Here is a 14,289-nt window from a genome sequence, read left to right as displayed (position 1 = left end):
TATATAATCGTGTTAACGTGTTCAGATCAATCCACTAATCTTTTAATTAAACATGTCATTTTGTATATAATTGTGTTAACATGTTTGGATCAATCCATTAACACTTTTAATTAAATGTGTCATTACGTGTCTAAACGAGTTAGATGAGTTGACCCGTTTAAGTCACGAAAATAATTGTGTTATTGATCCGTTTATAACCTGAACCCAATTAACCCCAATTCTAACACATTTAATTTCATATCATGTAACATGTAATTGGGTCGTGTCAAAAATTGACAGCACTATCGAGAACGCATTCCTTATTTTGGCAAATACGTGACATTTTCGTTGCAAGCGCCAAGTCAAACTCGCCGGAGGCCATTCCCCGCCGGTGCAACTACATTTTCCGGGAGAATGGAGGGAAAGAGGGGAGAGGAAATGGGAGGGAGTAGACGGACGGAGTACAGGATGCGGGAGATTCTCAACGAATCATCAGTGCAAGAAATCCGTGCCGACCTCCGAGACTGTAACATGGACTTTGAGATAGCTAATCAGAGGCTTCTCGCCCAGGGTTTCTCTTTTTCTATCTTCTTTTGTTCATTCATGGTGCTCTTGCTTTTCGTTTCTTTTAATTTGTGATTTCTACTGTAACTGACTTCTGTTTTGTTATGTGCTTTATGATTTGGCACATCAGCGAAGTCGGAATCAAATAATTTCCACAATCTTTTCTTTTCTTCCTTTTTCTTTCGTTGTTTGTCAGTACCCGTGCCTCTGTTCTTGTTACTCCTGTTTCCACATTTCGTTTTCTTGGTGCTGTTCTTATCTTCTTGTATCTCAATTAAAGAATTTCAATGGCATTTAGGATTATTAGCTTTAGGCGTACAAGTGAAAAATGGGGTGGGTAGGGATTCTTGTTTTAGAGACCGTTGTTTGTTTACTGTTTGTTTATTTGTTCATAGTACTGAAGCTGCTCGAAATTAAGATTTGATAAAAAAAAAAAACTACTTCTGTTTCTTTTGTCTTCTGAGAACTGGTCTGGCGAACAAATGGCAGGGGCAAACAGAAAAAGATATAATGAATCCAACTTAATCTGGTTTGTTTTTGTTGGAAAAATAACCTTAAGGCAAGGAAGGAAGTGGATATAGTACGAACCAAACTGCATATGATTTGTACGAGGCACAGATTCAATGGAGTGCTTTCACTCTGGTTTTCCCTTCCCCCGCCCCTTTTCCTTCTCTCGTGTTAAAGGGAAGCAAAGGTTGAAAGCACTGGAGTTTTTGTTTTCTTTTTTTCAGACGTACTATTTTTCCTAGAAATGCAAAGATTGCTTGATCCCTGCCCATATCGCTGCATCAGTTTCTTAATCCATTAACTTTATTCTTCTTAGATGATGGTTTGGCTGTCAATTGTGAAGATACTCTTCAAGAGGTTGAGAGGAAGCACATAAAAGGAAAAGAGGTAAGCTCAAAACAGTATTCTGAAATCAAGTATTCATGTGATATGAGCAAATACCAAATGATAGTAAATGTAGGCATGCACATTGAAAAGTGTTGGTTATCAAGATATAACTACATAATAATCAGCATTGCTTTTCGTTGTCACTACAGCCTATTGAGAAGATGCAGGATATTGGCACTAGTGATGTCTCGGGTCATGGATCTAGAACCACTGGTAACCTTAATGTTGGGCATGCTGACCCAGTTCAAATCAGCTCACACGGTATGCACATTTTATCCTGTATTTTGGGACAACTCTCCGATATATGGTTACGATATTTGATTTTGGAACTTTATATTGTCTTATTCTTTTCAATTCATGGACCATTGTATTGTTTATGTTGAATCTAGTAAATTCATAGACAAGAGGGAGGATTGGCTGAGTGGTCTTCCATTATCTTCATCTTTTGGATCTCGTATGATAAAACATAACTTCATTTGGAGGCTTAACACTCCAACAGTGGGTTTTGTAATTAACCCCTGGATAATTTAAACCTTCCTGCTTTTAGTGTCATCCAACCTAGGGTTCTGGGATTAATCTCTTTGAGATTCCGAGTAATGACCTACCTTGGTATTCCATTTTACTTATGTTCCCTGTTATGTGTCTCAGTTAATTACATCCATATGCTTGCTAGCTGAAAGATTTAGCATGAATGCTAGAAGACACTTGTTCAGTTAACAAATATATTCGCATGGACTTTCTTTGTTAAACAATTTGAACCATTTTTAGTTAATGGGACAACTTTCCTTATACAAGTGGGTTAACATGTGTTAGAAAACGAGTACCATCTTGCCTGCTTTCCTAATATTGTTCTCGTCCTAGTGGTTGCGTATGCACTGTTTGAAGCACTGATTGAGTGATGGGAAATTCTATCGGCAGCCCACAAAATTCCTCTTCACAGCCCACTCCTAACTCAGCTTTTATTTTTGCTATTTACAGCCACCACAATTACTCTTTACAGCCATTAATTTCCAAATATACCCTCTTCCTCACAGCCACACACATTTCCCCACCGCCACAACCATCCCCACACACATTCCTCAAACGAAACCCTAACAACTTGAATCGCCGGTCAGTGTTTGTGAAGAACTTCGGACTATAAAATCAGGTACACGTTAAATCTCTCGCGTGTCGATCTCGTGCTACAATCATCGCACCAAGCTAGTGCAATAATGGCGGCATCGCCATTGCCGGCGGCGGCCACCATCGTGGCCCTCATCAGTCGCGATGGTGGTGGCCATGATTTGGCTAGCATCGCACCAGGCCGATGCCTGGTGCAATGGTGGCAGCATCGTGACCGCCACCATTGCGGCTGACGAAGGCCGTGATGTCGCCATCGTCGCTTGGGGACGGGGTTCAGGGATCCCTCGAACCTTGGGGTTCGACGGCTCCCCAGATCCCTAAACCCGGGGGTTCAGGGGTCAATTTTAATAATTTATTTAATTTTTTTTTTAGTTTCAAGCCTTTTAAATTTTTAATAAATTGAATATAAATTTTTATAATTTTTTTTTTGTAAAAAATATCATTGGTTTCTTATTCTTGTCACACATATATTTGTTATTTTTCATATTAATTATATTTTTACACTTCACATTTTTAATAAATCCAATTGTTGTTAATCTTATTATAAACAATTTTATTTGTCATCTTTTCTTTTTCATGCATTTAGACATTTAATATAACATTCTCATATCAATTAAATTAATTTTGTAATAGGTTATTATTATTTTAAAAATTCAAAATTATTGACCAATATATTTTATGTATTTTTTAAATTACTGATATGGTACATTCATTTATAGGTATGGCACGTACTCGGGGGGGAGGAGTAGAGGGAGCTAGCCCATCTTCATTTCGTCAGCGTCTGACAACTTCCACAAGGAGGAGAAGGGTAGAGGGTGATGATGGTCGGCATGTAACTGATACATCCATCCCAGAGTCGGTGACGCATATTCCTGAGCAGCCAGGTACTTTTGACTCATCATCTCCTAGTGCTCCGGAGCAGCCATCTACTAGTGTTACAGAGCGATCGTTAGGAGATGATATTACTGAACCATTTTTGGGAGGCCCGGAAGATCTATCAATTTTAAAGAGTTTTAAAAATCATGTTGCTGTTAGCATATGGGCTGGAGAGGTAAGTTTCATTAAAAAATAGATTATGAAAATAAGTTTATATTTAAATTAGTTATTCTAATTTTATTAATTATTTGTTTAATTTTTGTAATAGGAAAGAGGTGTATTGAAGTGCAATAGCCATGGACAAAGAATTCCCGATTGGCCATTAGCAAATCAACATCGTATTCGTGATGCTGTCGCAAGATCTCGATTGACACCTTTGATAGAATGCACGTATAGATTTGTGAATCCTACAGTTGTGTCAGCTTTTTCAGAGAGATGGCAGCCAGAGACTAACACATTTCATCTACCATTCGGTGAGATGACAGTCACACTAGATGACGTTGCTACTATTTTGAAGATACCAGTTGCTGGTAGCCCTGTATCAGTCCCCCATTTGTCAGGTAATGAAGCTCGTGACTTACTATGTCGTTTACTTGGGGTCTCAGCAGTAGAAGCAGCAAGACAAATAGCGGAGACTCGGGGACCGTATGTGAAGTTAGATTGGCTGAGAAGAACGTTTATGAACATACCAGATTCAGCTCAGGATGAAGAGATGTACAATGCCAGTAGGGCGTATTTGTTATTTTTATTAGGTTGTACATTATTTGTAGATAAGAGTGGTACCATGATTTCAGTTTCCTATCTGGCATTGTTGGAAGACTTAAGTGTATCTGGTACATATGCATGGGGGGCTGCTTGCTTGGCATATTTATATAGGCAGTTGGGTATTGCGAGTAGAAGAGATGTCAAGGGAATCTGTGGATATCTGACATTACTTGAGGTAATTATTTAAATTTCATTTTCCTATGCATATATTTGACATCTTTTAACATATCTTAACAATTATTCACATTAAATGTACACAGGCGTGGATATACGAACATTTTCCATTAACTAGAAGTAAACATAACTTAGCATATACTGACGAGTTACCTAGGGCTCATCGTTGGCTTCCTGTTCGTGAGTATGATTCTTTGCAATCTTTGCGAGAGCAACTTGATGACTTAACTACAGATCAGGTAGTTTGTTCGCACAACATATTTTGTAACTTAATATAGCTTGTCATTTAAATTCTGAAACACGTGCAGGTCATATGGACACCACATGAGAGGCATCGTGCACAACACCCACTACATGAGATTGCGTTCTTCTCCGGATGTCTTAAGTGTGGAAGTGTGATTGAGCCATATCATCCGGAGAGGGTTTTGCGACAATTTGGGCATGTGCAAAATATACCTCCACCCCCATTATCCCCTGTTGAAGTCAAGCGGGGTACAACTACAACAACATATAAGGTAATTTATGATTTTATCAATGATAGTTGGACTCGCTGGGATTTTCACTTATTGCCAGCACATCGACGGGGTGAACGTGCCCTAGTACCATGGGAGTACAGTGAAGACTACTTGACGTGGTATCAGCGCATTACGCATCGAGTCATACAAAACCCTGCAAATAGATCAGGGTTTGACAGAGGTGATCAAGATAGAGTCACCATGGCTGATGTGGTAAGATTAAAATTGTAAATGTGATTTTTTTAATATATTATGTTTAAGTATTGATATTTAAAACAATTGTGTCTTGTAGCTCATCAGGGCAGCACTGTCTCCTCTCAGTCACGTTATATCAGGTGGATCCACTCAGGAGGTAGATGCGTGGAGACGGGTGTGTCTTCAGGTATATGGTATTCTATTCACTTCTAGTGGGTTTCATGCAACAATATCGTCCCGTGGCGAGTGTGATGCTGTGCCTTCAAGTGTGGTCCGACCATCGACGGTGGTTACATCACCTCCAGCACCCATTATAAATCCACTACTTGCAAGTTCAGATCCACATCATCCAGCCCCAAGCCCTCATCAAGAGACAAGAAAAAGGAAGGATAGACAATAAATTTTTGTTGTAATCTGAGACGTTAATATATTTGGTGCATATACAGTAATATATTTGATGTATATCGTTGCTGTCACTATTTCTTCTTCATGTATATATATTATTGGACCAGATTATAAATATAGTATAATATATATATATATATAATAATTCAAGAGAAACTAACGAAATACAAATTCATTTCACCCTTTGACAAACCATGAATCTATAACATTCATCAATAATTTAGAATATTTAACTTGAGGAAAAAAAAAACACAAATTATAAACTTTAATCATGGGTCAGTTAAATCAAATACATCTTGTGTTAGATAAGTTTGTGAGCAGAAGATTTACAAAACAAGAGATTAGTGCAATATAATCGACAAAACAAAATACGAAAATATACACAAAGTATATGAAGGCTCAGATATGAGCAACAAATTACCACTTAGGTAACTCCAAGAATAAGGCCACCAAGCCCCAACAAAACCCAGCCCAGAACCACCTAACTGTTCTCCTTTCTCTCGATTGAAAGCATGGCTAACACGAGCATGGACTAACATAAGTAATGGGTTGGGCTTCTCCATCTCTTGAGCAAATGGGCTTAGGCCCATTCCTCCTCTAAAGAGATAGTAAATGGGCTTATGGCCCAACTTCAAATTAGGCTGCCAATAAGTGGTGATACGGATTAATGCTTCAATCATGGGCTGAAGCCTATGAAGATTATACTTGCCCGAGACATCATCATCGCCTTGGGTCTTATTCGGAAACACAACCTAAGAATCATGCGTAGATAAGTCAAAAATTTCCTTTGTTGCCACATCTTTATCAATTAGAGATAAAAATACCTGAATTCTGGATATGTATGGCGTTTCCGAATTATGTGTACTATCACATTGAAATCTGTACCAGTTTCGTGCGATGGGAGGAATTGGTGAGCTTGGCTTGAGAAATACTTGACAAATGACATACGAAACAAAAATATAAATAACAAACGTATGAATACTTAATTGTATAAACAAATAAATAACAAAACAATTAAGAATACCTACACAAAATGACAGTTATTCACAAATCCTATAGTAATCATCATGTGTTGTACTATTGGAGAAGGGATCGATCTGAGTGGAAGATATGTAAAATACTGAATCCGTGACAAATGCACTAAGACGATATTGTATTTTGGAGCAATTAAATAGCCCATGTTAGGTAAAGTCATCCAATGCTCGCATGGTGTAATGTCATCAAAGCGATACAATATCTGTAGCAACTCATCTACACGCATGTCTGATCCATATAATTGCGTATACTTCGCACGAAAAGATTGCAACTCTCCTATAAGACTGAAACGAATATCTCTCTAGCTATGCTCACTCATATTAAGTAACCCTGCTATTGCACAAAATCTATAATGTCCATCTGATTCTACATTAACAATACTATGCACGAACGGTTGTATTTGTGGTGGGAAACAAGCATCATACCCCTTCAGTCGGTCTTTGTTTCTCTTGGATATCCGTGTTGTTAGGGATGTACTGTTTTGACCAGATTGAACTATTTCAAACAAGGACGGGTCACGTTTGGTGGATGTATCAACCTGAATTTTCTTCTTCGATGTTGGCTTACCCTTCATCCTAACTTTCACGATTGGTGGTTATAGTGAAGTCTTCTCTGGATTAACTATTTCTCTCAACTTTTGCTTTAATACTAGCTTCACTGGCTCTAGTTCTGAATTAAACATTTTATATATACTCTCAATCTCTGGTTCAATGCTTACCTGGGATGACACACCATCATAAGATGACTGCACTACCTGTAACCTTGTCCAATGAGGATGCACAGTTGACAAAGGAATTGGTTGTCCTTGTATCACGAACTCTGCAATTTCATGTGCACAAGGTAAACCATATGTGCTTCTGATCACACATTCACATGAAACTATGTCTATCCCAATTTTATGAGCCAGTTGCGATTGTATTAGCATCATATTCAATGCACTTCTCGATATAACACCTCGCAATTCTCTAAAAATTGTTGGCTTGAAGTTATGTTGCACCAACGTTAAGCTTTTTTCTAACGACCCCTTAATCTCTATATGTTGTAACTCAATAAGAGTGTTGATAATTGTCCATGATGACTCTAAGTCACCTTGAGAAAATCCAAGATGTCTCTTCAGCTTTTCATGTGCACTCTCAGCCTTGTTCGTAGTAACATTGCCAAAATGCATTATTCTATTTGTCTATGTTGCAACAAATTTTTCCTTATTCAACCATGTCTTTCTCACATAATTAAGTGCGCCTTCATATGCATGGTACTCAAGTGTTAACTTATACAAACGACGTTCATACTCATTCTTAGTCGACGCAAAAACAACGAGATTCCAACTTAATATAAATTTCTCCCATGTCTCCTTTCTATCAAATAACTTCTTACATTTGACGAGCGCATTTTTTGATATATGCCACCTACACAACAAGGTGCTCGTGGTTGGAAACACTTTTTGTATTGCATTCATCAATCCCAATTCTCTGTCGGTTACAATTACTCCTGGAAACGTATTAGGAGTCATTATACTCTTTAATTTCTCCATTGTCCATGTGTAGTTATCCTCATATTTATGATCCATAAATGCGAATGCAACATAAAAAGTTAGCTCAGTTGACGTCATACCAACGATCTCTAGCAGTGGATACTTATATCTATTAGTTTTGTATGTATAGTCCATTATTAACACATGTGGAAATATTTTAAATAACTCTATAGTCATCGGATGAGCCCAAAATAAGTCTGTCATACAATATGATAATCTATTACTTCTATGCCACTCCACATAATTACAATCTTTAAATTTTTTCATCAACTGTTGTATTTGTGATCGACCACCTTTATCCATGACTCTATATCTTTGTCGTGCATTATATATAGTTTTGATGGTACTCATATTTTTTTCATCTTCTGCCTTTAAGGTCATCAAAATATTTCTAGGCTTCACAAGATTGTTAGACATTGTTATCATAATTTCTTTCTCTTTCTCTATAAGTCGATCAGTATATGAATGACCCTCAAGTTGAGCTGCTGGTAGATGGTTGTGCAATCCACATACAACCTTTAACATCCAGTGTTCATTTGAAAATTGAACACCAAGTAATTCAAATGGACAACCACACTTTTTAGAACCTGTCGCCCTACATTTTGTTTCTCCTATTGCCTCATCTCCTTTTTTTGATGGTTTATACTTTCCACTTCGTTCACAAGCAAGACAAACTTTAGGATTTCTTTGTGTACCCCCAAATTCAAAACTCTTTATCACAATAACCATTTCATTTTCTTTTCCAACTGTGTTAGCCCATTCAATAAGTGCTTCCCTATTACTGAAAATCTCATTACTAATAAAAGTTTGACTAGCATCAAACAACAAAGCATTCTCATTTTCTAAATTCTCCAAATTTTGATGATCAAATCCCTATTATCAAAACAAAAATAAGATATATAAATTACAAAATTAAAAATAACAAGATATAAACAAAACATAAATAAGATATATAAATTAAAAAATGAAAAATAACAAGATATAAATAAAACAGAATGAAGACATATAAATTTAAAAAATTAAAAACAATCGCGGGTACCCGAATGGAATTGCGAGTCGGGGAAACTCGAGGGTTCCTAACCGCAAGGCGTTGGGGAACCCTGGGTTCTTGACCCCTCCAAGTCGGGGAACCCAAGCTTCCCCGACCATGAACTTGCGTGGTAGGGGACCCTCGGGTTCCCTGACTCCAACCCCCACGGTTGGAATCCACCCATTCTGACGGACTCTGCTGATTTTGGTTTCCAGTAGTTAATGGCATTGGTAATGAATCCAAAATTACAAATAAAATAACGTACCAGAACATCGAGGTGCTGTTGTTGTTGCTGTTCATTGTCGTCCACGAGCTACTGCTCATTGTCATCTTCTCCATAAAACTCTTCCCATCTCATCAATTTTTTTTTATGTAATCATCCATTGTATATAGAGAAAAGTAGAAGAGTAGAAAGAGAACGAGCAGAAAGAGAAGAGAAATAGAGAAATTGTTGTAAGTAATTGGAAAAATTCGCAGTAAGTGATCAAAGATTGGGCTGCAAAGAGTAAATAAGGAAGAAGAAAAAGTGGTTGCGTAAAGGGTAATAAAGGCATTTTAATGCAGGGTAGTTGAGGAATATTAAATGTGGGCTGTGAAGAGTAATTTTGTGGGTTGCCAATAGAATTTCCCTTGAGTGATTGATTTGAGTTGCTTTGATTTATATTGTAATCTACAGTTGTAAAGTCTTCCTTTTTTGCACATATTTCCTAAGCTAGTTTAGGCATCTATCTAATTAGAAATATTCCTAATTAGACTTAGGAAGCTGCCTATTGTAATAGGCGTGTATATATATGTTGTTTGTGCCTAAGGATTAATAAGATTTTGGATTGTTTTTGCTGTCTCCTTTGACATGGTGCCAGAGCCCTAGGTTCTATTCTTGAGCAATTGTGGCCGAAACCTTTTTTTGATAAAAAATCTTCCTTGATAGAATTTGAGGCATTGTAGCCGACCCCACATAGTGGGATAAAGGCTGGATATTGTTGTTGTTGTTGTTGTTGATAGAATTTGAGGCATGTTCGAAACCACAGAATCCGATAGCACCATTCCCTTGTCACTGGCAGTTCCAATGGAGGGATAATTTATGGTGGTGATTTACAAAACATCCAAATTGCTTACCAATTGAATGGGAAGAACTACCTTAAGTGGTCCAAGTTAATTAGGATGTTCCTGAAAGGCAAGGGGAAGTTAAGCCACTTGCTTGGAACGGGTCCAAAAGAAGGTGATCCTACATATGCATCTTGGGATGAGGAAGACTCTCTTGTGATGTCTTGGCTCTGGAACTCAATGATTCGAGATATCAGTGACACTGTAATGTTCCTTTCCACAGCTAAGGAGATTTGGGATGCTGTGAAGATGACATACTCGAAGGTAAACGATGTTGCTCAAATCTATGAAATTAAGAGTAAAGTAACAACCACTAAACAAGGGACTAGATCTATAACTGAGTATGCAAATATTTTGTGAACCTTGTGGTAAGAATTGGATCACTATTAATGTATCCAAATGAAATGTAGTAAGGATATTGTAATCCAAAGGAAGTTTGTGGAAAAGGAGAGAATCTACGACTTTCTTGCAGGCCTCAATATGGAATATGATACTGTTAGAGTCCAAATCCTTGGCAAATCTGAATTGCCTTCGTTAAATGAAGCAATTTCAATAGTACAAGCAGGAAAAGGCAGAAGAGGAGTGATGTTGGAAACAAGTTCTTTGGAAAATTCAGCACTGTTGGCATTGAAAGGGTTCAGTAAGGAGAGAATGGCAAGGGAGGAAAGAAAAACTTCAGAATTAGTAAGAGAACCACAACCAAGGATACCTTGTAGCTAGCTAAAGGAGGACAATTCAAAGGCCAAGCTTATGCCAGCCAATAGAGTGAGGTAGGGTGAATTGGGACCACAACCCAAGAGGGGGTTGAATTGAGTTATTTTAAAACTATAATTGCACTTGAAATTCTTTTTTATGAAATATGAGAATTTTAAGGCAAATGAGGGTAAATGGGGATTTTGCTTAGTATAATAAATGAAATGGAGAGTAAAAGCAATAGAGGGACACAAACAATTTATAGTGCTTCAGACAAATGGCTTAATCCACTCCCTTAACTCTTCACTAAGAATTTTAAACGCTTTACTATAGCCTCCTACTTGATCACAAGTAGGCCCTCTAGTCCCCAAGGCTAAGAAATACAATCCTCCTACTATCAATGTAAGCTCTCTAGCACACTTGTTAGGAAAATACACAAGATTTTACAAAAGATAGAGTCTAAGATATTAACCTCTTAGTTACAAGAACGCTCAAACAAATAAATGCAAGGCTTGAATGAGTACATACAAATGAAGAGCAAAGCCTTTGAGAAAAATTTACAACACTTGAGCACTTGAGAGTAGTTAGAACACTAAAAGCTTGCAATCAATGTCTCTAACCCATAAATGCACCATCAAGCCTGAATTTATAGAGGAAGACGCTTGCTTCCAAAAATATGGTCGTTGGTGGTAGTTGGGGCGCATTTAATGAACTGACGAACTAGCCATTGGAAGTTTCTGCAACAAAAACAATTAACAGATTCAAAGAATCGGTTGACAAGTTAGTTCAAGAATTTGAAAATCGGTCGACACTAAGAGCAAAAATGGTTGATATGACCAAAAGTGGTCGACCGGTTTACTTACAGTGGCTGTTGACCGCTCATGGCCGAGAGCCTAAAAATAACCGGTCGACAGGCTTTTTGAAGTCGGTCGACAGTTCCTTAAAATCGGTCGACAACTTATCCTTTACTTTTTCAAATAGCTTGCCCCATTTTCTCCAACATTTTAATACCAATTTTGAAATATATTTTTGGAGATTCATTTGAGACATAAGACTTTGTTTTTCCAATCTCCATCAAGAAATATTGAGAGAAATGATTTGCATTTTAGCAAAGTGTTTGAAATTGATTTTCATTTGAGACCTTTGAAACCAAAATCATTTCATAACTTGGTTTTTAAGACACAAATATAAAACTAGTGTTTTTCATCATCAAAACAAAAACCAAGAGAAAAATAACAAGGTTCAACACTCACCCAGGCCTATTCTGTTGCTCGGAGTCACACCAAACCCAAAACCATCCCTTTGAATTTCAATCAAGATTGTTTCTTGAACCTACGCCCCAAGAATCATCAGTCTTTCTCTTCTGCGAGTCGATTGGCTTCGTTGATCTTCCTGCATTTGCTTCTTGCGGCTCGGTCACTTCCGACACTGCTTGCTTTTTGTCGGATCAAACCCTCAATTCACTGCTCAAGATTTCTGCCCAAATTGAAAGATTCACAGCTAAGAATTAATTGGCTTTGATACCAATGGTCACGACCCTAGATTTTCCTAAGATTTAGAATGGAATTTTGGAGGAATTTGAAGAAGAAAGAACAAAATGGAGGGAGAAAACAGAACAAAAAGAGGGAGAAATTGAGAATCAAAGGGAATGGTTTGGATGAAGAGAGAGAGAGGGAAACAGCCTGATTTCATTCAATTCATCGATAGGCCCTATTCTCTAATCTATAGCCTATTTATAGGCTGTTTACATCTATTCAGTTATTACCCAACTAACAACTCAAGTACACCCAACACGCTAAGAAAAATACAAACAAGATACAATTACACTAATGCCATTAGGATCATGACAGATCTCTCTTAGAATTTGCGCGAATGTAAGGTAAGGATTAGTAGGTTTTAGCAGTTTTTTGTGTAATTCTTGAAGAACGCATGGTGATGGAGTTCCAAGTCAGTGCCCTTGAGTGTGCCCATGCTCTATTGGACTTGCTCATGTTTGACAAGTAAGTTTGTATAGCTGCTTAAGGATCAGATCTGGATTTTAATACCAAATCAGAATAAATGTTATCTATCTGGTCATTCTTCACAAGTTGATTCCATTTGGTCGACAAAGGATGTTTTCCTTTCCTATGAACATATTTCTTTCCCAAATGATGATAAAGGGATTTCAGTGTTCTGAATTTTCTAAATAACTTTTACTTTTTCTATTTCTACAAAATGTCACTATAGGTAAGCAATAATTTTTATGCATTTCAGTTATCATCCTATTGGTCTATTGTTTATTATGCTTTTTATATATAGGTCAGTGGGAAATTGGTTGGATATATGAATATTACTTTGCCATTCTGTTCAGTCAAGGGCATAGAAGCTACTGTTTACTGATTGCACCCTCGATTGTAATTGTTCCTATATGCGTAATTGCTAATCCAAGCCTTAACTGACAGGATATCAGATTGTATTTGTGATAGCAAAATTATTGTGCATGGTGAATGGTGCCTAAGGTGTTGTCTGCTTTAAATGTCATCTTACTGTTCCTTCACTGTTTATGCATTTACCTACAATTTAATGTTGAAGAAGGCTGTCAAGCTCAATTATCTTTCCAATCCTATAGCTAACAATGTCAACATGGCAGATTATTGGAATTTAAGTTTACGGAGCAAGGAGCAAGCAGCGGATTCTGCCGTGGTTCGTGTATTGATTCCAGATCATTTGAGAGTTTCCAACACTGAATTTCCAGATTTGACCTTCGGCTCGTTAAGATTTGAAACTGGTTCTGCATTTTCTGCAGCACCAGCCTCTGATACCCTAAATGGTGCAGGATCTATTGCTGCAACCAGTGGTGCATCAGTTGGACATTTAGACACTAGGCATGTCTCTCCCTTTTTCCTGCTCAGTCCTGGAAATTGTTTGACATTTGTTCATGCATCTTTTGAATTTTTCTTTGCAGAAATGCCCAGCACCACAATGATGATCAGCACGTCTCCACAGCTGGTGCACTTCAAGCAGATTTGAGGGCTGGGAACAATGATTCACATTCATCTTCTAACTTAGAGTTGCCGCGACCAAATAATCGTGAAGCTATCCCTGGTCATGTGTATTATTCATCTGCACCTGATTACGTTTTCAGAAACAGGCAACAAGCAATGCAGCAGCTTCAGCCTTCAGCATTTTCTAGTGGAATCAACCCAGGGGTAACAATGTTTTACCGTCCTACCCTGGCTTTCACTTTTACATAGTGATCACATAATGACCCTGAATATCCTACTGAATGCATTTTTGTTTAGCGGTACAATTTGGTCTTGTCTTGTGTGGAATGTGGGCATCTCTACTTTTGTGCTCATTGCCTGGCATTCTTGCCTTAAGTAAGATTCACTTAGTAGTCTAACAGCCTGCTGACACACTATCTGTAA

The 14,289-nt window shown here is 37.7% G+C and overlaps 1 protein-coding gene across 3 annotated transcripts; it reads left to right on the top strand.

The window, feature by feature from the left end:
* Window positions 1-274: 274 nt before the first annotated feature.
* LOC127791859 (protein MAIN-LIKE 1-like) lies at window positions 275-13,967 on the top strand. 3 transcript variants are annotated; one of them, XM_052322006.1, is made up of 10 exons: window positions 275-550; window positions 1,367-1,437; window positions 1,587-1,698; window positions 3,279-3,610; window positions 3,704-4,375; window positions 4,461-4,613; window positions 4,683-5,102; window positions 5,182-5,271; window positions 13,512-13,564; window positions 13,827-13,967. In XM_052322006.1, exons 1-9 carry the CDS (start codon window positions 394-396, stop codon window positions 13,524-13,526), a joined length of 2,022 nt encoding a protein of 673 aa, XP_052177966.1. In that variant the 5' UTR covers window positions 275-393; the 3' UTR covers window positions 13,527-13,564; window positions 13,827-13,967. The 3 variants fall into 3 exon arrangements, with proteins under 3 accessions (XP_052177966.1, XP_052177965.1, XP_052177964.1); XM_052322005.1 differs by lacking the exon at window positions 13,827-13,967 and having other exon boundaries at window positions 13,512-13,661; XM_052322004.1 differs by lacking the exons at window positions 13,512-13,564; window positions 13,827-13,967 and having other exon boundaries at window positions 5,182-12,799.
* Window positions 13,968-14,289: the final 322 nt, after the last annotated feature.

The sequence above is a fragment of the Diospyros lotus genome, chromosome 15 (assembly GCF_014633365.1).
Source record: "Diospyros lotus cultivar Yz01 chromosome 15, ASM1463336v1, whole genome shotgun sequence".
Lineage (NCBI taxonomy): Eukaryota > Viridiplantae > Streptophyta > Magnoliopsida > Ericales > Ebenaceae > Diospyros > Diospyros lotus.
This window is presented reverse-complemented; position numbering and strand designations above follow the sequence as displayed.

Bases quoted from the DNA above. Each gene is read 5' to 3' on its own strand.
- LOC127791859 (XM_052322004.1), top strand. From the start codon at position 394: ATGGAGGGAAAGAGGGGAGAGGAAATGGGAGGGAGTAGACGGACGGAG. The intron at 1,438-1,586 runs GTAAGCTCAAAA...TTGTCACTACAG, and splicing joins AGCACATAAAAGGAAAAGAG to CCTATTGAGAAGATGCAGGA. The intron at 1,699-3,278 runs GTATGCACATTT...ATTCATTTATAG, and splicing joins AGTTCAAATCAGCTCACACG to GTATGGCACGTACTCGGGGG.